General features: G+C 36.5%; 1 protein-coding gene across 2 annotated transcripts in view; it reads left to right on the top strand.

The window, feature by feature from the left end:
• The window catches only part of dlc1 (DLC1 Rho GTPase activating protein), a 100426-nt gene that overhangs the window by 16945 nt on the left and 56653 nt on the right, over nucleotides 1-26828 (top strand). Inside the window, exons 4-5 of one of the 2 annotated variants that reach the window (XM_042716727.1) lie at nucleotides 229-360; nucleotides 12134-12167. In XM_042716727.1, coding sequence (XP_042572661.1) covers nucleotides 229-360; nucleotides 12134-12167 — 166 coding nt within the window. Of the gene's footprint in view, nucleotides 1-228; nucleotides 361-12133; nucleotides 12168-25995; nucleotides 26219-26828 lie in introns of those variants that run through there. The other variant, XM_042716728.1, reaches the window with a different exon arrangement.

Consider the following 26828-nt stretch of genomic DNA (forward strand, 5'->3'; position numbering starts at 1 on the left):
GATATGGTCTAATGTGGGCGTTTATAGGCCGCTTTAAAAATCTGTTTATTTTTACAGATTTATTTTTTTAGCAATTTCAAATAATTTTTTTTTCAATATATTTTCACTTTCAAATTATTTACAATTAAGTGAATGTTATGTAAAATAAACATACATTTCATTTCAGCAAATTGTTAAGTATGTGTTTTTGCATTTAAAGTAGGACAATGCTACTCTTTTCCTAAACAGGAAGTGGATTTAGAAATGCTGGATTCAGCGGGAAGTCTTTCAGCCTCATCGCAGTCTCTAAACACCCCACTTTATCGCTCTTCGTCATCATTGGCATCATCAGGAACTTCTGGGGCTAGACCAAAAAATGAGGTTAGTTAACCAAAACCTGCAATTACCTGTTGTGGAACAATTTATCAAATCAAACACTAATAACTTATACAAGGCTTGCAGTTTCCAGTCTACTGAGCAGGTCAGCTATTCACTGATGTGAGGAGCACCTTTACATACCATTCATACATTCCCATGGCTCTGGAATTGGTTAAACCCAGTGTCAGTCATCTCTTAAGTGTCTCTTAAGTGTCCAACATTTACATATGCTTTTCCATATGCTGAATGACAGTAAACAGTAAATTAGAGTGTGCTGTGGTTCCAGCAGCCACTTTAAAGTGTACTTGAGGAAAGATTCTCTCTCTCATCTTGTCTCTCATTTTCTTTCTCTCTGAGTGGCTAAAGCTGCTGAAACATGATAATAACAGCTTTTACTGTCTGCCAGCTTTTACTGCCAGCTTTTACTGTCTGTCAGCTTTTATGGTTTATTTCCACCAGCTAAAACACACTGAAAATCATTCCTTACAATCTTCCCCTCATGCACATGTCTGGATGTCTGTGGATGCGAGTGAGATTTTGTGTGAGTTTGCATTCTGAGGTGAGCGTAAGAATCTTCTTTTTGATAACCCATTACATGCTTGTTGTTTGTGAATCTAATCTGGACTCATATTTCAATATGATCCCTTTTGCTTTATCTTTCAGTCTGTAGTCATCTTGACTGAGGTAATGTTAAAATGAAGCAAGTTGCTCGTTGAATTACTGTATCCATTTAATCTTGATTAATGGGTCAACATAGCAGAGTGCTTAAACAGAGGTCAAGGAGATGAGAGATGAGAAATAGAGCCAGAAAGAAGATCATTAAACACTATAATGAAAGGCACAGGGAATGCAAGCTTACACGTTTGAGCAAGTTCCCGCAGTCATGATAGCGTGGAACACGTGTTGCAAAGTATGCGTAAAGCCATTCCTGTTTACAAGAGAAACTACTGTTTACCCTGACACTTATTCAATGTCTGCAACCATGAAGTGTGTGTGCACATTTGTAAGCTTCTACTCACACCTTTCTGTTTGTTCGTTCCTGCCATTCCTCACTGGATTACATAAGTGTACCTGGTAAACACATGAAAGATTAGGCCTTTTGATACACACACAAGCTAACTAGCACATACGCAGCATTTGCACGCAAGCCTCTTTGCTCTTGCTAAGGTATGTTAAACACTAATGGAGCGCTGCAAGGCCACAGCTACCTTTCATTGCTAGTGTATGTTATTTAGAGCCACAGTAGCAGTGACAGTGAATGCCCATAATGAAGTTTATTGAGGCGTCACTGTATGTCCATACCAGAAAGCAAAGTTATGCTGGTAACGTCTGTGTACGTGCTCATAGTCTCCATGGCCAGAAAGTTAAATAAATACATGCTTAGAGAAAGGACTAGAAGCTGTGTCAGTCATGAAATCATGAGGACTCATAAGGGCCTGTTTGAAAATGCATTAGTCACCCTCTAGCTCGCATGGTCTGAAATTAACTCTGTGTGTGTGTGTGTGTGTGTGTGTGTGTGTGTGTGTGTGTGTGAGAGAGAGAGAGAGAGAGAGAGAGACAGAGAGAGAAAGAGAGAGAGAGAGGAGATAGAGAGAGAGAGAGAGAGAGAGAGAGAGAGAGAGAGAGAGAGAGAGAGAGAGAGAGAGAGAGAGAGAGAGAGAGAGAATGATATATGGAAATACTGAACACTATTGTTCAAAAGTTATGGGTTAGATATTTATTTAAACTCATATTTAGGATTTAGAAATTAGTACAATAAGGATGCATCAAGTGGCAATACATTTATAGTACTACAAAAGATTTATATTTCTTTTGATCTTCTATACATCAGAGAAAAGTATTAAGCAGCACAACTGTTTTCAACATTGATAATGATAATAATAATAATAATAAAAATGTTTCTTGAGCACCAAATCAGCATATTAGAATAATTTTTGAGTATAAGACACTTCTTTCAAAAATAACAGCAGCAACAATAAAAAAAGTATGATTTAAAGAAATTATACACATTCCAGCAAATTTTCTCAACCTAAAATATTCCAGTATTTTTGAGTGTTTTTTTAAATCTGTTTTCACTACAAACACGTTCATTTGTACCTCTAAACTGAATATTTTCCCATGTTAAATAATTTAAAACTCTTATGTTACCACCTTCCCTAAGTGTTTTATGAATAATTGACATCCATTCCTCTTGATAATGGAGCTGAAATAAAAAAAAAAAAAAAAAAATTAAATAAATTCTCCTTCTCAATTCACAGAAACAAATGTGTGTGTGTGTGTGTGTGTGTGTGTGTGTGTGTGTGTGTGTGTGTGTGTGTGTGTGTGTGTGTGTGTGTGTGTGTGTGTGTGTGTGCTGGTTTATATGCCCCCTCCCCATCAGTAAAATAATGACAAACAGCAAAGCTATGGAGTAGGCTAATTTTCCCCAGTTTAAAAGTGGCTTTGGTGAGAATGAGTGAGAGAATGGGTGTCAAAAAAGATTGTTTTTTAGAAAAGGATGTGGGAAATGTAACCTCTTTTTGACCTTAAGCAGGAAATAGATGTTTTCCGAAGTGTTCAAGGTCAGGCATGCTGTATCGTGCATTCTTACAGCCCAAAACAAGGGATTTATCTTGCTCTGTGTGTCAGAGAAAATAGGGGAAAAAATTAGACATGACACATATGATATCATTGTTTTTACACAAATCACAATGACCCACTCTGAGGTCCTGGTTATGTAAGAGGATTGAAAAGAAAGAGATAGCTGTGTTTAGGAGACACTGGCAGTCATGGAGAACATCTAAGCCGCCTTATGAATATGCTTTCCCACCCTTCAGATTCATTTCAATGGTATCTACAATGAGTACTTAGAGGAATCATTGGTGAATAAATATAAGGGAAAACATTTAGTACATCTTACACATTTGGTTGTGTTGACTATATTACAGTCTTTGTTTTTCTTCTCACGTGATCCAGAACCCTGAATGTTTCAGCCTACTTTCATCTCATAACTCAAGCTTGTCAGGAGCATAAAAATTTTTGTGTATTTGGCTAGCATTGTGATGTTGACAGTTCATTGGCCTGGCATGGGCAGAGCTCAATATATTTGTCTGAGGCCCCTAAGGTCTCAGCATAAGAAATCTATCTGCCTTAAGGGGTTTTCATCTGTCGGAACTGGCATCATATTTGTATACCAAACAGAGGATGGCAGCCAAAGTGAAGTACAGTCATTTGTTGTCTATAAATTTAAAGGTGCGGAATGGCAGGAGATGGAAAGATGTGCGTGACAGGGTCCCCTATTTGTGAAAGCATCGATAACGATAAATCATGATGTAAAAGAGGAAACAGGTGTTATGTACAATACACACCCTCATGCTTATGTATTAAATATAATGAAAGTAATTTCAAGAAAATGTGAACATAATTATCACATAATGCTGAACTTTGATTTATTCATGTATAGAAGCCCATTTCTATATTTAACATATAATATATAATATATAATAATATTTTATAGTTTATTTTTATGTTTTACATGTTGCAACTTTATTTCTTAACTTAAGAAATAAAGTTGCAACACAATATATTGTGATTTTGACTTTCCTCAACTGCAACCTTATATTTCACAATGTGACTTTCATTTGTTATTGCAAACATGAAGACTTTAGTATCTGAGCACAGTTTGTAAGGTTTATCTTTTCTGAAACTTACTTATAGTGTCTTTTACTAAAGAGAAAAATGTATAAATTCTTGTTCATCTTTGATTGCTAGCATTCAGACAGCATTGGTCTTGCTTTTGTGTCACTTTCTCGGACCACTGTGCCCAGCAGGGTAATTACCGCCCTCCTCGTGTGCCTCTGCATGGCACTCTAATCCTACTTCATAGGTTAGCCTCATTTCTTGTTTTCCCAAAGTGCCGTTGGCTTAATTCAGCGTCTTCCATTGTTATTGGAGCCTGGATTATACTGGATTACAGGGATTAGCATCCTGACTCTCTTTCTCTAATCCACGGAGTCAATTAGGGCCGGAAAAAAGGGGAAAATACCAGCTATTGTGAGGTTAGTGACATTTGGAGGGAATGTTCTAGGCTGATGATACACAGGGCAACTTTTTGAGCAATTTTGCCAGGCAACTTTTTTTGAACAACACTGTTTGGACACTTCACACTTGAGAATGGGCAACAAATTTATATCTAATACTTAAGATCAGTTATGGGCCCTGTGTCTCACCTGGTTGCCCATTGACAGCAACATTGCTCAAAAAGTTGCCCCATGTATCATCAGCCCAAGAGTACGATGCTCTACGGAAATGAGATGTAGTTCCTGATCTTGTAATCAACCCACAACCTTTCTAGCCTGTAGGAAATGAGACTGAACTTTCAAGTCACAAGAATGGTGTGCCTCATTGACCCATTCCATTAGATTCTAATTTTGATTGATATAACTTTTAAAGTACACTTTTAAAAAAAGGCACTTTATTGGTATAAGTTGTCCATAACATCCATGGAAACTTTCCACTGTGCAAAAGGTTCTTTATAGTGGAAAAGTTCTTCAGATTACTAAAAGTAATAAAAGTTCTTCAGTAATCAGATTCCTTTTTCAAGTAACTAGTAAAGTAACACATTACTTTTTAATTTATAGGAAAATATCTGAGTTAATTTTCCAAAAAAAGTAACGCCAGATACTTTGTTTTTCCATTTATTGACTGACAAGTCAAATAGAAGATTGGAAAAACATTGCCTGGTTTGATGAGTCTCGATTTCTGTTTGAACTTTCAGATGGTTGGGTCAGAATTTGGCATAAAGAACATTAAAGCATGGATCCATCCTGCCTTGTCTCAACGGTTCAGGCTGCTGGTGGTGGTGTAATGGTGTGGGGGATATTTTATTGGCACACTTCGGCCCCTTAGTACCAATTGAGCATCCTTTAAATGCCACAGCCTACCTGAGTATTGTTGCTGACCATGTCCATCCCTTTATGACTACAGTGTACCCATCTTCTGATGGCTACTTCCAGCAGGATAATGCACATCACAAAGCTCAAATCATCTCAGACTGGTTTCTTGAACATGACAAAGAGTTCATTTTACTCAAATGGCCTCCACATTAACCAGATCTCAATCCAATAGAGCAGCTTTGGGATGTCGTGGAACGGGGGATTTGCATCATGGATGTGCAGCCGACAAATCTGCAGCAACTGTGTGATGCTATAATGTCAATATGGACCAAAATCTCTGAGGAATGTTCCAAAAAGTTCTGTTAAGGCAGTTCTGAAGGCAAAAGGGGGTCCAACCCGGTACTAGCAAGGTGTACCTAATAAAGTGGCCAGTGAGTGTATGTGTTTTTACAAAAACATAATAATATCAATCAATTCATGGTCAATTTTACATAACCAACATTTCACAAAATGGTAAGGATAGAAATACCTGAATATTTTTCAAAGGACACTTGTGCGTGAGAAAAATTGTATTGGATTTCTGTATGTTCAAATTCTCATTAAATGATAGGATCATTTCCGTATGCAGCTGGCTGTTTTTAGCTTGGATTGGAGCTACGTTTTGAGTGATCACTGAGTCAGGAATACAGTTTACGCCATGTAACATGCCCTGAGGGCCAATTTACATCACTTCCTGCCAAAATGGTTCACATAAAACATATGGAAGTTATTATGGGGTAAAGAAGGGGGTGTTCTCAATAAGAAGGAGGAAAAAAAAGAGAGGTCATATTTTTCCCACGTTTCTCAGTGCACGTGCTGGAATGTCTTCATTAGTTATGGAAAAAGTTTGAGGTTCGGGGGGTATAGATAGCATCTGTGTGTCTACACACTCTACAAACTGCATGTATATACTGTATTTTCAGAAAAAAAAAATTAAAAAAACTTAAATAAGGTCCCTTCCAAGACCTGAGGCAAAAAATAACTTGGTTTGTATGTATGTGAATATATATAAATGTATTTGTGTGTAAAGAACATGTATATAAGTATCCTTATCATTACAAATATTTGTGTGTGTGTGTGTGTGTGTGTGTGTGTGTGTGTGTGTGTGTGTGTGTGTGTGTGTGTGTGTGTGTCATCGAGACACTCACACTCACAAACCTTACCCACTCAGACTTTGGGTGGGCCAGTCTGACCCCTACCAGCTGCACATTCTTAACCAGACTAGGGGGCTGGTAAACTCTGCAGTTCAACCTGCTCAACTTGCACACACACACAATCATGCACAACTACTTATCTTATCTTTTTTTTTTTTTTTTCTCAAAACTTCAGTAGTTTTATAAGCAGAATCTTTGAGGCAATGTAGCGATGTAGACTTAGATTTAATAATTTTCTCACTGATGTGATGTTAGGGTGTTGTAGGGTGGTTGCTAGAGCATTGCTGGGGTGTCAAAAGAGCCCAAGTCAGCTGCTATGATATTACTTTTAAATTTAATTGCTGCCATTTGTAGTCTGGTTGCTTAGAAAAATAATAGCTCACTTCTCGAAAAGCCACACAATGTCTGTAGCACAACCAGTGTGGTGACTTACTTGCCAAAATGTAAAACTTAGGGATACGTGGTTAAAAAAAAAAAAAAAAAAAAAAACTAACCCCATGTATGAGCAAAGTTGTATCAAACACCACAAATTACAATTTAAAAAAAATATATATACAAATAAATAAATAAATAAATATTCCAAACCAGAATTTTACCACACACACCCCAGTGAAAACAGTTGTTTGGAGGCATTTTATCACTGTTTATCAGCCAATTTTCACGGTTTAAAAAGTTCACTATATAACAATTTAAATTAAAAGTTTTTATTTTAAAGTATATATTAAATCATTATGTTTTAATTTAGTGTGCTTTAAAGAAGTACACTTATTTTGATGTGCTGAACATCACAAGAGTACTTGATTATAATTTTAACTGTAGTTTGGTTTAACTGTGGAACTGTTGTCTGAATTGATAAGCACAACATATTTGTTTGCTGGAGTTTTAATTAATGAAAATGTGTTTTACTTCAGATATTCCCAGTATAACTTGATGGATGTTTAACTTCAGTGTATATCCACATAATTCTGCCCTGCCAACTGGTTAAATGTGTTTATCCCATCTCTCGCTCTCTCTCTCTCTCACACACACACAGAGTAAATTAATACTTGAGTGGTCTACCCCGTTGTTTTTTCTGTTGGACACCTGATACGACCTCTGATCCCTAATGCCGTGACAACCTGTGCCCAGGGACCTTACAGGCCAAAAAATGTGACCTAATCCTGCCTCATAACGACTGGGGACACACTTGCACACACAATTGCATACTTAAACACACACATACAAAAAAAAAAACCTCTCACTCTCATGACTGAAATGTAACATATGACATGTGCTTGGGTGGTCCATTGCTGCCAGGCAAGTGTGATGGACCCTGTAAAATTACTACATTATAAACAATTTCTTCCACACACAATTTTCAATTTTAAGACAGTGAAATGTTATCATTTGGTTTGAATTTTGTCTATGGTTTGATGATGGAGTGTTGTGGATGGAGTTTCTTCTTCACTGTACATCTATGGAAATTTTTGTCTTGCAGACAAAATCATTTGTTCATCATCAGTTATGAAAGTAAGAGTTCACCTGATAGGTGGCTGTTTGCTGGTTGTGTACTGCTAGCTGGCTGCTCACTATAGAAATGGCTAAGACAAAAACTATTTGTTTAATTATGGAAGTACTGTGCTTACTGCTAGCAAAGTGCTTACTTTAGAAATGGTTTGAGTTTCTTCTTCAATATAAATCTGGGAATTTTCATCTTGCAGACAAAAATCATTTGTTCAGTTACTTATGAAAGTAGTAGTGCACTTCTCAACAGGCCACGTGATTTGATGTATCATTAAAGTCCGTAACACAAATGCAATTTCATATTTTTAGAACATAAAATAATGAATTTTTAATGTGTAATATGTAATAACAATTAGATATTTTAAATTTAATTTTCATATTTCCATATGCAGTTTTTAGAACAATTAATAATTTCAGTAAACCCTTGACCAGCAATATGAGTAATAGTAATTGTGACGCTTGCCTGTTTTGCTTTTCATTATGTTATTTATTCATTTGATCTCATTGTCCTATTTTTCTGCCACCTCATTCCCTGCTTCCTCTCCATCTTTTATTCTTTTGTTCTGAGCCAATTTTAACCCTCTTCCCACTCGTATGAGGGTGGTGGGTGGTGTGTTTGGGATAGCACATGATAACAGTGCTTGGACTCAAATATAGTTATTCCGAGTATGCCAGAAGCTCTCCAAAGTATTAATAGTATTTCACCGTCGGTGGCCTTGAGTTGTTTTTGTGAATTTGAGAAAACAACAGGCCTACACATAGAGGAATGTAGAATGTGTTACCGTGGTGGTCACAGTCACGCTTTAATAATATGGCTAATGCTCTACTGCATCATGTTTCATAGTATCTGCAGACTCCTAATTTCACATTATGGTTGCGAAACCTGAGTCGACGGGTTGTGGAGTTTTTAATGCACGTTGAGGTATATTTTCCGTGATACTTTACAGTCTTGTTGGTGTTGGCATGCATGTGTATGTATGAGTGTTTGAGGGTGATTTACTGTTGATAGCTTGCAGTGTGCCAGCATGGGACTTTTTTGCCGTTAGCTAAATCTCTAGGGTCATTATTTAGCTGTATATCTGAGAACCATCATTGTTGTTGGGGAGTTTTTATAGGTTTTTTTTTTTTTTTTTTTTTTTTTTTTTTTTACTGATTATGTATGTTTATTAACTGCATGTGTGTGATTCAGATAAACCATAATCAGATATGTGTGAGACAATGCTTTATCCAGATTTTAGTGGCAGCACCATCAACAAGGAGAGGAATGCAATGGGTGGATTTGTCTTTAGCTATGGAGAAAGAGTACTGTTGGTTAGAATATCTTCACAACTTGCTTCACAACCGTTAAAAAAGTACATTATATATAAAGTGTGTAGTATAAATGAAATCCAGATTTATCATGTTGTTTTACGGATACTATGAATTCTGACATACTTTACGACTCACCTCAAATTTTTAAGCTCTTATTTTCACAGTTTTTCACATACCTTTTATTGATTTTTTGCAATTCCACTTGATGCCTCCAGAGGCACATAAATCAAACACTTCACCTTTAAATATTTTCTGGTCATTAATGCCAAGAATCCTTTTAGAATGTTTCCATATCTCTTTACACTGATGCACACACTATGCTAGGAGACATTTTCTATTCAAACACAAAAACAAACTGTCTGAGGTACACTGTGTTCATTAAGATCACAATCATGCAGTTATCTTGCTAAACACACATGCACACTCCTTAGATAAGCCACTCGTACCCCTTGCATACATGAAGATAATTCCCAGCATGCATCTGGCTTCATGTGAGGAGGATGGGTGGATGCAGGGATGAGGGTACGTTAACAAAAGCAGAAGAATGTGGAAACAAAGAACGGGGTAGATAAAATAAGAGAATGTGTGATAACAGAGGGCAATAAAGGAACTGGGGCGAGAGATATAACATGAAAAAGCATGGAAGATAAAGAAGAAGAATATGCTCTGATGTTTTGAAGAGAAAGCCACATTCTTCATATAACAGGATGCATCACTCTTTCGAGGCAGATGATGGAGGTGTTTCTGTCAGTATGATAGTTTCCAGGGATTTTGGGATTACACAAAGTCAAAGATCAGCAGACAGAGCAGGAGTTCTGTGGATGAAGGTCACCCGGAGATGGAGACCCCAACATTCCTTCGGATTCACAGAAATTCCTGTTCGGCCTGACTAAAAAAAGTCAACACATGAGAATAATGAACAATAATGAACAACTAACAAAGGAACAGATATTAATAGCCATTGCTCTGTTTCAGGAAAGAGAGTCATTTAGAGGCCCTGTTAAATCTAATTTAGAGTTTCATAGCTTTTTGTACATGCATTTTAGCATTGAGGTCATCTATATCCTAGCAAACTTTTTTTTATTTTTTACTATTACGCTAATATATTATTTAGCTTCGAACTAGCTTATATGTTTATATTTTCAGTTTTGGTTTTAATTTTAGTTTGAGTAGTTTTAAGTTTTTATTTTTATGTGCTTATGTCAATTTCATGTTTTATTTTAGTTTTAGTATTTCAGCGTAAACTTAAACCAATTTCAGTTAGTTTTCATTTATTTTATTTTATTTTATTTAGTTTAGGTTTTTCATCTAATATTTATTTTTAATTCCATTGTTTTGCTTTTTTATGGAATAAAACAATATTAATAGTTTTAGTAGCAATAACAACACTTTAGTGCATTCCTAAACCATTAGCATTATTTTATTTTATTTTATTTTTGGATATATATTTGGTGTTTTTATGCCTTTATTTATATACGTAGGACAGTAAGTGGTTGGGAAGCGATGTGGGAGAGAGAGGGGGATTGGATCGGGAAATGTGCGTGATCTCGGACTCGAACTTGGGACGCCCTTAGTGCAATGGCTCTACATGTTGACCGCGAGACTATCAGCACCAACAACTATTAGCATGTTTAACATATAACAGCTAGGCATTTAAAATCTGCAGTGACTTTTACAGGAAAACTCGTTAAAAGTGTTCATGACTCATCCTGCAATGTGCAGATTTTTATCCAATCAAATGCTCTCAACAATGAGAATGTCCTGCCCCATAATACTGCCTATAACTGACAGTAGCAAATCATGCTTCACTGTTATGACCTAGCTAAAGCCTTTTGGAAAAGTCCTTCAATATGTCCCGCCAACACTTCCTGTTTGAACACAGGAAGTCTTTAAAAAGGTCTTTAACCAAATTCACAATTGTGCTAAATTTGGAAACCATAAAAATACCTTTGCCAAGCAAAGACATTAACAATTTTTCCAGGCACAATTCTGTGGCTAAAATAATCACTTACACACACTTTTTGTGTTTTCCACTGAGACGTGCCGACATGGTAAAAATATGCAGCAGGATTCTTTTTGTCTCATACTCCCCTCCTCCTTGTTGAAAAACGAACTTTTAGCAGCATTATCAGTAAATTCACACGTGATCTAACAAATGATGGCTAATCACATTCAGTGAGACTATCAGCCGTTGTAGAGGGTACATACCCTTACCAAAAAGTAGTATACTTCAAGTTTATTTTATTAAGTATACTTAAGTAAAGTTCAAGTATATTTTGACTTTTTGTAAGTATAAGTCAAGTATACTTAATTGTCATTATAAGTATATATCTTAGAAGTACATAAAGCCCATTTCTGAGAAGTACATAAAAAGTAAACTAAAAGTATACTTTCCTATTTTTTAGTTTAAAATAAGTATACTAATAGCACACTTGAATAAACTTCTTTTTCGTAAGGGTAAGCATGTGTGTGTGTGTGGTGGGGTATCTTATTCGTAAGGAGGAGGGTGTTTTCAAGGTTGCAGAGGCTACACAAATGGCCTTATTTCTTAGCCAGCTGCACTTAGTGGGCATAAGCACACATACACAAACACACACAGTGTTTTACTCAGAAGGACAGGTGGTAGGCTAGTTTATACTGGATTGGTTTGAAATGTAAACTATGTTTATAGAGTTACATTGTGAAACTATTTTATTGGTTCCCCTCTGGATCCTGAAAGTGAAATATGAACTCGTAAAGCATTATCAAAATTCAATTTCAGGAATTTCAAATATAAGCTGACCTTCAGATGTGATAAAATGTATTTTAGGGATTTTACATATATTTTTTAGAAATATTTTTTGTATTTACTTATCATTTTCAAGATATTAATCTTTCTTTATTTCTTTCTTTCAGACCTCTGCTGTACTTTCTGAGAAAGACAGAGAAGGTAAGTTCACATGACTTCATGTTTTTTATCATAACCTACATTAAGTGATATATGCAATGGCAGAGCGATAAATATAAAAAATATATATATTAAAGAAGAATAAATAAATTATCCAATGTGACGATATCTCATATGGCTATTTATACATATCATATTTAGTTGATGTTTTCGATACTGGATTCTAACCATTTTATCAGAGTGAAAAATCATATAACCTATAAAGAGACCAGAAAATGAAAAACTTTTGTAAATCGTAGTGAAATTATGCATACAACTTTACTTTCCAAAATAAGTATGTAAACTGGTGGCACTGGATCTGTCTTAAACACTAGCAGATGTTCAGTCAGTCGAAGAGCTGCCTGATATCAGAACAGAGAGCTATAGATGTGGCTGGAAATTGAAGATTATTACTATAGTGATGTATATCTAGAACAAACTTCTTCATTCCCTTATGGATACATGGCCATTTGCTGGCTGAAAGAGATGCATTGTTGGGGCACAGCAAAGCATTTACCCTGATGTTGGTCTCACCCTTAGGCTAAAGACAAACGTTGCATGCAAGGCTATTAAGAAATAGCTGTTGGCCATTCGCTGCTACTCATGTGGTCTTTTGATGTATGCTGACTTCTATATATCTGCTGTGTTGTACCATTGGCCTTTTTGTCATTAGTTGTTTAATTTTTGCTAACTGACAGTTGTTTCTCAGTTGCATCACTGCTGCTACGCTCTTCACACAACATGACATAGTGTAATGTTAAAACATTCGATTGCCATGTAAACTTTAAATCAGCGCAAAATTGATAATGATAAAGTTGATAAAGTTGATAAAAATTTATAAAGTTTCTTGAGCAGCAAATCAGCATATTAGAATGGTTTCTGAAGGATCATGTGGCACTAAAGACTGGAGAAATTGAATGAAACTTCAGCTTTTCCATCACATGAATAAATATAATTTTAAAATATATTAAAGTAGAAAACAGTTATTTTTATTAAAATACATTAAACATTAAAAAATAAAAATTGTATCGACTTTATAATTATGATTAGTAGTGTAAAACCTTTCAATATTTACTGTGTGAAAATGATTTATGTCCATGCTTACACAAACCATGACTGATCCTTAGGCGTCATTTCTATTATTATTACTATTGTTTAATTATTGTACCAAGTTCCAAGATAGTAGAATCAGTGTGTGCTATGGATGAAACATGTAATGTGTGAAGAAAAACTAATAATTAAGGTGAATATCACTTATGAACAGAATATTTTTTATGCAACAATAAAACTTCAATGTTATGAAATTATGCAGAAGTATGAAAATTTTACTAAATGTTGTGCATTTATAATACACGCTACAAGTGAATGTAATTTTCAGCACAGAATGCTATTAAACACAATATATAACTGAGAAAAAAAGGCTTATCTTAACTAGTATTTTTGTCTTGTTTCTAGTCAAAATATCTAAATATTAAGGTGCATTTACTAGATAAGCAAAATTATGTTTCTTGTTTCCAGGGGAAAAAAAAATAAATTAAGTGCATTTTACTTAAAATAAGTAAAATTATCTGCCAGTGGGGCTAAGTAAAATGATCTTGTTTTAAGAGTAATCTACTTACCCCCACTGGCAGATAATTTTACTTCTTTTAAGCAAAATTAACTTAATTTAGAATTTTTTTTTTTTCCCCTGTAAACAAGACTAAATATCTTATTCATTTTGTAATCTAGAAAATGCATCTTAATTTATTTTATTTTATTTTATTTTATTTTATTTTATTTTATTTTATTTTATTTATTTATTTATTTATTTATTTATTTTTTTTTTTTTTTTTTTTTTTTTTTTTTTTTTTGCAGTGCTGTGGTTAAAATTACTTATTGGATTGTGGGAGTGTGAAAAGGGAGTTTTACATAAAATTTTGGCTACCAAATTATTAAATGTCATCAGATAAGGTGTTCTGGTAACATCCGTTTTGCATTCAAGTTGAGCAGACACCAGGCTGGCGAACCATAGGAGATCATTACGATTTGACCTCTGTGTCTCCCTGGAATCAACACCAGAAAGCAACAGGAGCTAGACTCAGCATGTGCGTCTTTCTCCATCATCACGTATTACCAATAAGCCTATGTTAGTATTTTCCAAGTCTTAGAAAAGGTGTGAATGCAATGGAGACAAAGAGAAGACGTTGCATCATGCCAGATTTCATTTATGTTGATCTTCATAACATCAGTTGCAAGCTCGGAATTTGGAGATGTTCAGGATTTGTGTAGAGGCTAATGTGTTATGTAATGACCCCCACAGCTCTGTGACTTGGTATTCTGGTGTGTGATGGATGATAAAACGCAGGCCTTATTTCAGCACAATGGTCCCCTGTTTCAAAGCACATCAAAGCCTCTCTGTATCAGGCCAGGAATGTGGGGTTCACAGCCTGGTTACATCACGCAAACTTTGCCCCAACATGGAGAGCATTCATGGTTAATTTTCCAGGTTGTTATGGCAATGGACTTTTGGGACACAACACAAGAGAGCAAACAGTATTTATGTTGTGCAAGGAAAGTGATGCCCATCTGGGCATCATTTCTTACTGTACTATCCTTTTCCAGACTGGGCTAAAACTCAGCAGGGTTTTGGCAGGAGCGAAGAGGACCAAAATACCAGCAGCAGTGTTTTTGAATGTGTTTGCATATGTTTCTGTGTGAATGAGTGGGAGAATTTCTGTTATCTAACATGAGCTCCATGGCCATGAAAGCCTGACATTGTTAGTTTGCATTCAGGGTGGTTTTAAGGGGTATGGGACACCAGACTGGAGCATTTGGCTGCATTAAGTGCTCAAGTTTCTTCCTGAGGTCTTCACTTTTCCTTGCTTTAGTGTAGACAAATGGATGTGGCAGGAAGATTTAGCTTTTTAACCTTGTAAAGGCATCTTATCTTCAGAAAACTATCTAGGGCCCTCACATTGGTTCACATGAAGATGTAGCCATGTAGAAGAACCCCATGTGAAGGGTATTTTTTTATCTGTGTGTATTTACATTTACATTTAGTCATTTAGCAGACACTTTTATCTAAAGTGACTTACAAATGAGGACAATGGACCAAGCAAAATCAACAAAAGAGCAATGATATGGAAGTGCTATAACAAGTCTCAGTTAGCTTAATGCAGTACACGTAGCAAGTTTTTTTTTTTTTTTAATTGTATAATAAATGAAAAGAAAACAGATGGAAAAGAATAGAACAAGCTAGTGTTGGAGGTCTTTTTTGCTTTTGCTAATTGTATAATAAATAAGCAGAAAAAAAAATAGATAGAATACAAAAAGATTAGAAAAGCTAGTGTTAGGTTTTTTATCATTATTTTTATTTAAGAGGGACATTTAATTTAAAAGTCAATGAAAAGTGATTATGTGCCTTTTTGGGATGGCACAATGAAGTGATGTTCACTTGCAAATCATTTATAAAAATGTTTAGAAATATCATGGACTAGTACAAAAACATCATTTTGGTATAATGATGCTTGTATATTTGAATTCAGCGAATTCATCTTAAAGTAGTCAAAAATGATTTTCAATGAGGAAAAATTATTTAATGTCTCCATCTTTTATTTTTATGTTGTTGGTTATAAATGAATGACTCTTAGTTGACTCTGCTGCTGATAATTACTACAATAGATTTCATATAGATTTTGTAATAATAGTTAACAATAATCAAATTTTGATCAAACTGGGAGTTCATTAATGTTGAATTTGCAGTTTTTATTTGCAGATTTTTATTATCTTTGACAGCTAAAATAATTTGGGGTCTGTCAAATATGTAAAATATATTTCTACAATTTTAACTAACTGTTTTTTATTTCAGTATATTTTAAAATATAATTTATTCCTGTCATGAGAAAGCAGCAGTCATTACTCCAGCCTTCAGTGTCACATGATCCTTCAGATATCATACTTAATCACTGATTTGCTCATGAAAAAAAAATTGTTGCTATCGATATAAAACAGTTGTGCTGATTAATATTTTAATTGAAACCATGATACATTTTTCAGGATTATTTAATGAATAGAAAGTTGAAAAGAACAACATTTATTTAAAATAGAAATATTTTGTAACAATCTAAAAGACTGCTGTCACTTTTGATCTATTTAATACATTCGTTTCTTATAAATGTGAAAACGACTCTATACTATCAATAATGTGCTATAATAAATTATATAATTTGATTTAGGCCTTTCTCAGCAAAAAAAAAACAAAGTCTTAATAGTACCACAACTGTTGGCACACATTCATATTTCTAATACCAAAAGATGGAAGGTGATCACGGTAGTCTGTGAGGAAAATGTAAACCCTTACAGTTTCTCATAGAAAGGAAATGAAAGACATAGTAGGCGGTTTTCAAAGCCTTCGCTCCGTCACATTATCTTGATTGAAATCCCCTTAATGCTGATCTGGGACCAGGTCTCTGTATTCTCACTAAAATCTGCCATTATTAAGTGACACTTCAAAACTGATCTCAGGTCTGTGCCTATCAAGCGCCACTATAACCTCTCATTCTTTCTTATCTCCAGTGAGTGCGGTACCTATAATCATGTCCGCAGAATGCCTCCCTCTCGGCCTTTTGCCTGTAGTTCTTTGATGTGAGTTCATCCTAGAGCATTCCTGCCCCTATCGCACCCATTCCCCCTGTCACGGCTCAGGCTCTGCGTGCAGAACAATGGCTCCATTGCTCACTTCTGATCTCTCTCCCTCACCTGCATCTGGGGTCGAGCCCCAGGTGGGTAGAGCCAGGTCAGTCCAGGTACAGTCTGGTAAGAAAGGCTCTGGCAAGAGAGGGGAGGAAAGGGCTGAAGTTTTATTGGAGTGTTTGAAGAACTGTCAGTGTTGAGATTGAACACAAATGCCATTACTGACCAAATTGATCAAAGGTGACTGTAAAGACGTTTATACTGTCACAAAATCTATCTCTATTTATTCTAATGAGCATATTAGAAGTATTAGTGTCTTTAAATTCCTTCACATGCTTATGAACTATATTCAAACAATGGCTGGTTACGTAATCTTGGTGGACCATTTATAACCTTAACAACCTTTAATTTCATGTCTAGGCATTCAGGAAAAAAGGAATGTCATTTTGCTTTTAAGGTTGGTGAGTCATCAGAGCAAAAATTATGCTTTATCTATTAATATTGAAAGGAGAAAACATCAACAGCTCTCATTTCCCGGCATTCATCCAGTTGGAATAGTACTGCCTGACCTTTTATTTGAACTGCTCTGTTGATGGGAGGACACAGAATACAGCACAAGTGTACATGAAGGAAGCTTTCATGACACTGCTTTCTTTAGATTTTCAGTAAATGTCATGTTCCATAAGCATTCATCTTTAATCAATAGCTGACTTACTGGATCTATGATCTTGGGACTTTTTGACTGTCTGATGGGACCCTGGGAAATTCCACTTTAGTCATCAAGTACTCACCATAGATTCCATATCTGCGTTCTTCAGTCTGGGTGATTAAGATATATCGCTATGGCGGCATCATTTCAACAGGCTATGAGTATGCCTGGAAAGAGGAAGTTGTCACTTTTTCTGAGAAAAGTAATTTCCTTGAGAAAAGTGAGAAAAAAATTTTTTAATATAAAGTAATAAACCAATATTTATGTGGAAAACAATATGAGAAACTATGAAAATTGTATTGGTTGTTGTAGTTTTCCATAAAATTACAGTATGTAAATAATGGCAGGCATTTATTTATTCATTTATTTATTTTCTTCAACTAATAAATCAAGCTTATTATTTGTCTAAGGTCATGTGCAGGGCTTTCATCAGAAATGTATTGCTGATCTAATAAACTATATTAATTAATTGCATTTTAATAATTTCATTTTTTTTTTTGTAAACTAAAACTAAAACTATTTTAAAAGTAATATATGCTAATTAAAATGAAGCTGAAATAAATTAAATCTCAAAATTACATTAAATCTTAAACTTAAAAAAGTACTAAAGCTAAAACTGACAAAATAAATTAAAGCTAAACAGAAATGTTTTAAAAATAATAACCATAAAAAATGCTGATGCTTACAATTTGTAGTTGAGTAATAGAAATGTGCACCCAGCAGTAAACAACTTAATAAATACATGTAAAGAATATATTTTAATAGTCCAACCTGTATCATTGTATCACCTCAAAAAACCCTATGCTGTGTCCTTATCTAGCCAGCGATCCACAAAATTACATTTCCATGCCAATTTTCTGAGACGGTCATGCCCAGATGGGTTAGGTTTCACATGAAATGATCCAGCTGACACAAATCAACCCTCTTCTTTGCACATATCCTGTCCTGATCTCATCTTTGTCTCCTCCAAGTCCAGAGGCAACAGTAGCATACCATTAATTTGAGTCTGTATTTCAGAGCTAATGTGTTCTTAGGCTTGTCTGTCATGCTTATTTGATTTTAAGAACTTAATGCCCTCCTCAATCCTAGCCTTTTATTTCCCACACAGTTTTATTGGCTTTGACTTATTGGTAAGGAGACTTAGGGTTTGAACAAGGGTACATTTTTGGCCATTTCATCACTTTAAGTCTGTCCCAACCCTCTTCCCACTGCTAACATTGCTTGCTTTTATTCTACTTCTCAACTTCATGTTGTGTCCTATGTCTCCCAGACTTCTCTATTTTACCACTTTGTTTCGTTCTTGGAGAACCAGTAGACTGAGCTGTTCAGATTTGGAGAAAATGGGCACTTACAATTCCTTGGCTGTTTTCAGTTTGGAAGGCTTTTTTTCAGCTATAGGCAGGTTGGTCTTCTGGGGCTTTTACGATAGAACATTTTTCACACTGACAGTAGTTTATTTAATTTGACAAAATGACAGCTTGGTAAATAAAAAAAGAATAAAACAAGTATTCTGATCACAGTTGCTATTTATGTACAATTACACCAACTTAATAGTTCATCTGTGGGATAGATATTGTTTATTTTCATACAAACAGATGGACAGACATCAACAACAAAAAGTTTTAGATCCCTTCGAACTGTGTCCTCTAGAGGTCGCTATGGGGAACGCCTTCAGCGTGACCAGTGTTTGAAGCATACCACTAAACACGACAATAACATTGGCCGGCAACACCCTGTGACGTCATCACCCAGTGCAACCACAGTATTTGTAAGGCATTTAAAAAGTGTGTGAATCCATGTCTTCGTTATTTGACACCTGATGACACACAATCTTTCGTTTGGGCGAAGAACACATTTGCGATGACCTTGAGGGGGCAGCTTGTGTGCACTATGAGCTTTTTCCTACAAAAAAGCTCCACTCTCGTTTGTCTCGCTTTTCAGGGAAAGAGGGAAAGCCATCAGCTCCCTGTGGTTCAGGAATATGAGCTTGTTGGGATCTCAGATGGACCTGGCTGATGAGCTAAAAAACGGTCTTTCCCTTTGCACTCATCAGTCATGGACGAGAGTGAGCTGCTGGACGACGATGCTATCTCTCTTACATCATCTGATCCAGTGGCTAGTGCTCTGCTGGCTCAAAGCCAGGATGAGCAGGACATGTCAGATGAGGACAAAGAAGTCGAGACTGAGTCCTCCCAATGCTCCTGGCCCAGCGTATGATGAGCTGCTTGAGGTTATGGATCACGCCATGGTGAGGCTTGACTTGCTGTGGAAGCGGGCCAAGAAAGTGACGCCTCGACAAGCATTTTCATTCTAGCCATAGCCCTCCAGCTCAGATGAGCCTTCCATTTCTTCCTAGCTTCTTCCAAAGCTTGGAAAAATCCATTCTCATCTCGCATCCATAGATTGAGGGGATGCATGAGAATGGTTATGAGAAGATGCCCCCTGTTGAAGAGACGCTGGCCTGCTATCTCTCTATGAGGGAGGCATCTTCTCTTAAGGCTCCCTCCCTGCCGTCCTTCAGCATACATCTTGTATGAATGGCAGGGCATACGAAGCAGGTCAGGCTGCAGCCTTGTTGCATACCATGGCGGTGCTTCAGGCTAATCAGTCTGATCTGCTGAAAGACCTGGATAAAGGTTAGGGTCTATCCCCTGATAGCTGAGTTGCGTCACACCACAGATCTTGCTCTGCTCGTCCTCCGTTCGTTTGAGCTCCATTGAGTAGCAGCCTCAGGTTGTTAGGCCTCTCTCCACCTCCCTGTTGAGCTGCTCTCCTTGTGGGTCGAGATTAGCAGTGCCCTTGGGGGTCTCATATGAGCACACCCCTCTCGATATGAGCATCTGAGTCCCCCTTCTATTTTTGAAGTTGGGTCTTCGCTCTTTTAAGCTCCAGAAAGCAATCATGCCAGGCGGCTGGGTCATCTCCTGCCTCCCTGGCGGGTTGCTTGTTAAGTGAACTAGCTGTGCTCTTCTCACCGTGAAGGGCCTCTTGCAAGCGTGCCGCTCCCTTCAGGGCATCTGTGAGCAGATGCTTCGGATTCTGTTCTGTGAGCGTGCCACAGTCACGTAGGGCTCCTAGGCTAGTTTATACAGCTTTGGTTACCCTTTAAGCAATGGTGTTTCTAAATCCATGCTATAGTAAGTGCAAATGCTGAGCTCTGTGCACTTTCTAAAATCCACATTGTGGTAAGTGTCCACGCTAAGCATTGTGCGCACTTTCTAAAATCCTGTATGGCAAGGGTTACACACTGTCAGCCACATTCCCTTTCTCTGAGTTGGTTTAGGCCCAGGCTCTCACCTTGGGCTCCACACATTTTATCTATCTCTGTTGATACATTTCTGAGCAGGGTGTTGCGACCAAAGATCTGTAGAGTCATTTTTTTAGCAGGTTTATTCAGAACTTGCGGTAGCCGCCCTGAGTGGCAGGCCAGGGTCTGGTTTGGTTTTTAGACATCTGGCTGTATCCTCTTAATGGAATCTCTTTCTTCTGATTCCAAGCCTTGAGCTCTGCCCTATGCTTGGGCCTCCTAGCCCAGCCCTTAACAGGTAAGTTATTTTAGGGTATGCAGCTCAGGCCCTTGGCTGAAGGGGATAATGTCACTTACAGCCGTCAAGACGTCCTTGGGGCAACTCCCATGGCTATGGTACAGTTGGTACTTAGTGCTCGCCGTGGTTTCTAGCATGCACTCCCCTCAGCATGGCGGCATGGGTATTACTGTTCCCCATAGCATCCTCTAGAGGGCACAGTTCGAAGTTCCCTCGAAAGGGAACGTCTCAGGTTACGTATATAACCATGGTTCCCTAAGAAGGGAACGAGACATCGCATGAAAGTGAAAAAAAAAAAAAAAAAACATTCTCTAGTTCCCTTGCCATGCTTCAGACGTAAGTGGGTGACATGCTCTCCTGGCGTTCTTTAATACTGTGGTCATGCTGGGTGATGACATCACAGGCTGTCGCCGGCCAATGTTATTGTTGTTTTTAGATCATGCTGAAGGCTTCTCAGGGAACCATGGTTACATACGTAACCTGAGATGTTTTCTGTTAGTTTTAATACAAAATAAACTCCTTTGACAACCCCCCCCCCCCCCCCCAAAAAAAAAAAAAAATACAGTACAAGTACTTCTGTTTCCTATGTTTATTTATTTATTTATTTTTGTAACATTGACTAACTGACTAACTATGATCTGACTAGGTTTTTTAGCTGATGTCACTAGTAATTCCCATGTCCATTGCAGATGTCTAGGGTTGTTCCCAGACTGTGGTAAGATATAGGTCTGATGGACAGGAAACTGTCAGTTGTGCATTTTGAGTTTATAGATTGAACAGGAAATCATCTTTTCAGATTTCCGTAAAGGGCTCTTTTAGCCCCATATGTCTGCCCTTGAGGAATCTGTGACCTGTCCCATGATTCAACAGCACAAGACCAAACAAGGGTCTTATGATGTGACCACAGTTCTATCATGACAATTTTCAAAGATTTTAGCATTGTAATGGATATGACAATGTTAATGTATTTGGTCTTGGTGGAATATATCTGCTACGCTGCTGAATTGCTACTGCTGTTGGTTATTGCTGTTGTTGTAGATTATTGCTGCTGCAAAACAAGTACAGGAACTTGCTACTGCCAATACATACGCCCATTCAGTGTGAGTATTTAAAACATACTGCTGCTGCACAAGTAGCATATATAATAACCCTATAATCACCCTTATATCTTTTTTTTGTAACAGATTCTTAGGTTAGACAGAGAGCAAAAGAAAGAGAGACACATTGATTATCCTAGCCAGAGCGAGACATTTGTTCTTCTCAGATGACAACAAAGGCTCCTCATTCACTAACAATGCGATGAACTTTTCATGTTATTGATACAATCACTCCAGGAATGGAATGTTCAGGAGAGATGAATGAAAGAGTTTGGATGCATTCCAAAAACGTGTGTGCTTACTTGTGTAAGTGATTGAGTACAAAACTCAAAGTAGGACGAAGTATTTCCAGACTTCTAACATTACACATGGGGAGACATCTTGGTATCTCCAAGAAGATTGTGTTTTTATATTGTAAATTATATGGTGAGGGTGAGGTTTGTGTGTTTGAAAAATTGAAGAAATTCAGATCATTCCCTTGATGACTTATGCTGATAACCAAAACCAAGTATACAAATTACTTTTATACTTTTAAAATCTCACAATTTGGTTCTAAATAGAACATTTGAAATGAATGTTAATGGCAGGTGTATTAAATAAATAATATAATAGAACTCAAAAAATGAAAATTTGTTGAAAGTGCACTCACCCCTAAAGCCAGTTCACCAATGGATCCTCTGAAGTGAATGGGTGCCGCCAGAAGGAGAGTTCAAACAATAATCCAATAATGACGTGAATGAGTGAGTGAGTGAGTGAGTGAGTGACATGACATACAGCCAAGTATGGTGACCCATACTTAGAATTTGTGCTCTGCATTTAACCCTTCCAAAATGCACACACACACCGTGAACACACACCCGGAACAGTGGGCAGCTATTTATGCTGCAGCGTCCGGGGAGCAGTTGGGGGTTTGGTGCCTTGCTCAAGGGCACCTCAGTCATGGTACTGCCGGCCCAAGACTCAAACCCACAATCTTAGGGTTAGGAGTCAAACTCTCTAACCATTAGGCCACGACTTCCCCACTTCCCGACAAAAGTTGATAATCCAGAAGTAATCAACATGACCCAGTCCATCAGTTAATGTCAAGTGAATAGCTTTATGGAAACAATTCCATCATTGGATGTTTTTAATGTTGCTGTTTTCGACTAAAACTCGAGTCCTCTATGCATAATATTGCTTTCTTCAGTGAAAAAGTCGTCTCATCAGAAACATGAATATGCACAGATTACGAGCTAAAACTGTTCTATACAAACAAGTCTGTGGATTTTGATGTAAGAGAACAATAGGGGATTAACTTTTTCATTAAAGGAAGCATTATGGATTATGGATTTGTATTTTGGCCACAAGTGACAGTTTCAAGATAAAAACGACTTTCACTTCACAAGACATTAATTGATATACTGGAGTCTTGTATATTACATTCATCCAAGCTTGTCAAAATTTGTTCTGATAAAGAAATAAGCTCATCTACGTCCTGAAGGTCAGCGAATGTTAATTTTTCGGACATGTATGTGTGTGTGTGTGTGTGTGTGTGTGTGTGTGTGTGTGTGTGTATAGTATAAATATGTATATGTGTGTGTGCGTGCGTGTATAGTGCGTGTATAGTATAAATATACATATGTGTGTGTGCGTGCGTGTGTGTGTGCGTGCGTGTGTGTGTATATACACACACACACACATATATATATTAGTGTTGTCAAATGATTATTTATTGTGTATATATAAATAAACACTTACAGTATATATTTTGAAAATATTTACGTGTTTACATGTATATATTTATATTATTATAATTTATATTATATATAAATATATTTAAAATATAAACAACATGCTTTTCTTAAATATATACATGCATGTGTGTGTATTAATATATACATAATAAATATACACAGTACACATGCATATGTTATGTAAACAAAAACTTTTATTTTGCATGTGATTGATCGCGACTAATCGTTTAACAGCACTAATATGCTGCCACAAAAACTACTTTTAGAAGTGCTTTTATTTATTTTACACTATGGTGATATGTGCAGGCTTTAGTGATTTAATCTTTTTTGAATCTTTAGTGATTGAAGAGAGGAAGAAATGAAGCTTATCTCCTCTAGATTTACCTTGGAGGTCATAAATTAGCAGCTGTGTTTGTGTGTGTGCACGTGTTTTCAGTGCTATTCTTAAAGCTTCCATTGTAGTGCATCTCTTAGCTGGCCAATTAGCCTTCATTGCTTGCTTCAGTGGTGCATTACTGGGAATGCAAAAGCACTAATCCCAAATTTACATCCTCTTGGCAAAGTAGTCTAAACACACAGTTGCTACTATTATCTTCAATTATCAACTCTCTTTGAATGATCATAAACCCAGCCATTTCACACCCCGCCACACACACTCTGACACACACACAGAGAGTACAATCCCATCTTCCTTTTTAAAAAAATTAACAAAATCATTATTTTTCATATTAATTTAAGCTATATTTGAAATATGCTCAGCCTCCATGCAATGATTTTTGCTAATAATACAATTAAGCAGCATTCAAAAAAAAAAAAAAAAAAGTGACCGTGAGAGAAAAAGAGAGAGATTATTATTATTATTATTATTATTTATTTCTTTGAAGTTGTAAAATTTAAAGGGATAGTTCACCCAACGCTCACCCAATTTTCAAATGAAAATTTTGTCATCAATGTAGTTCCAAATCTGTATGAGTTTCTTTTTTTATGTTGAACATAAAAGTATTTTTTTCGCTACTATGGAAGTCAATGGGGACCAACAACTGTTTGGTTCTTCTAAATTATTCAAAATATATTATTTTGTGTTCAACATAAAATATATGTGTATATATAATATATTTATTGTGCTTATAGTTACAACAGCATAAGTTATTTCCCTGTCCAAAGGTCACGTGTGTTACAGTTCAGCTATTGTTTGACAAGCCTAATCCAGTTCATTTACGCATTAGTTGTTACATAACTAAGAACTTCAGTTTGGAGCCTGGTAGTGCATTAAAGTTTAGAGAAGTGTGTGGATTTGCTACAATTAGAAAAATTGTACCCAGAACATAGCTAACCAGAGAGAAGACCATAACATTTTTCACCCATTAATAATGTTTTTTTTTTCTTCTTCTTAAAATGCTATTATATTTCTATATTATTGCATTTTTCTGAAATTATTTTGTAATTACAATATGAAAACAATGTCTTTGATGTGTCCCGATTTAAATGCCATAGAAAAAAATGCATGTGGATGTGTCATCTATGAACTGATTTTTTTGGAAAATATGAGATGCACTGAATATAATTTATGAATGTATTGTCCTTTAATACAGGAAATTGTTCCCCAGTTTTCAAAGCTAGTACTTCAAAGCTAGGAATAAGCGTGGGTTGTTCTTGTTGTTGCGTTACACCTTCTTCTTTCAGTTGTGTGTAATCTTAGCATAGGACGATTGTTTGTGACTTCCTCTCATGTAAAAGTACATGCTCGCTCAAGCAGAATGAATGAATGCACTAAGATGAATTCAGATGACGTACGTTTTGCCTCCATCAGTTCAGCCACTTAGATGTTCCCAATGCAAACTGACAACATGAAGACAAGTAGCAGCTTGAAGGACACACAAAGAGAGCGAGTGAGTGCACTTAAATTACACAGATATGGCTTTTTGAAATATTCACATTGTGGAGGCGCTGAGGCCTGAGTTGGAAAGCACTCTGTCCCCAGCCCCCCCACCACCACACACACACACACACACAGTAGTGCAGGACTGAATGTGAGAGCATTGCAGTGGGAACTCTCTAATGCACACTGCAGCACTGCGCACAGAACCGGACATGGAGAATGGAATGAGTAGAGAACGACAGACCCGGGAGAGGGGTGAAGGAAGACGAGAATCTAGAACCGAAGGAGAACAAGAGAAGATGTCAAGATCCATGCGTCTGCTGCTTCTGCAGAAAAGATCTTTGAGTGAACACATCAGATATTCCACCTGCAGGGCTCTGGATCTGTTTAACAGAAACACACGAGACCAGAGGCTGACAGGTGAGCATGTGAATGGATGTGGAAGTGGGTGTGGATGTGCGAATGTGGAGCCAGAAACATGTTTCTGAGAAGGATTATGGTCTCTTTATGTAATATTGATGCTAGATGTGGTGTACGCTGCTAAAATTACATTCTTATTCTGCATTTTCATGTTGTTTTCCAGAATAAATATCTAAACATTCTTAAATCAAGATATGTTTGCTTGAGATGTAAAATGACTATTAAGTTTTGTTTTCTGAAAAAAGTGATATCAATACTGAGTTCTTCAAAAATATCTGTTAGTGGGGTTTAAAAAAGAAACTAAATTTAATGGAAAACACACTTATTAAGTGAGTTTGTACTTAGAGTAAGAAAAAAAATCTACCATTGAGGTTAGAAAAATAAACTTATTTCTAAGGGTGTACATAGTTATTTTTCTGACCCCATTGGCAGATATTTATTTTAACCAGAAAGTAATTTTGACAGAAAACAACTGTTTTCATCTTATGTCATTTTGCATCTTAATGAATCAATGTTAAAATATTTAACTGCAAAACAAGGTAGTTCAGAGAATGCTATGGTATTACTATTGCACATTTCCAAAATATATTGCATATATGAGTCTCTTGAA

The sequence above is a fragment of the Cyprinus carpio genome, chromosome B1 (genome assembly GCF_018340385.1).
Source record: "Cyprinus carpio isolate SPL01 chromosome B1, ASM1834038v1, whole genome shotgun sequence".
NCBI classification, from domain to species: domain Eukaryota; kingdom Metazoa; phylum Chordata; class Actinopteri; order Cypriniformes; family Cyprinidae; genus Cyprinus; species Cyprinus carpio.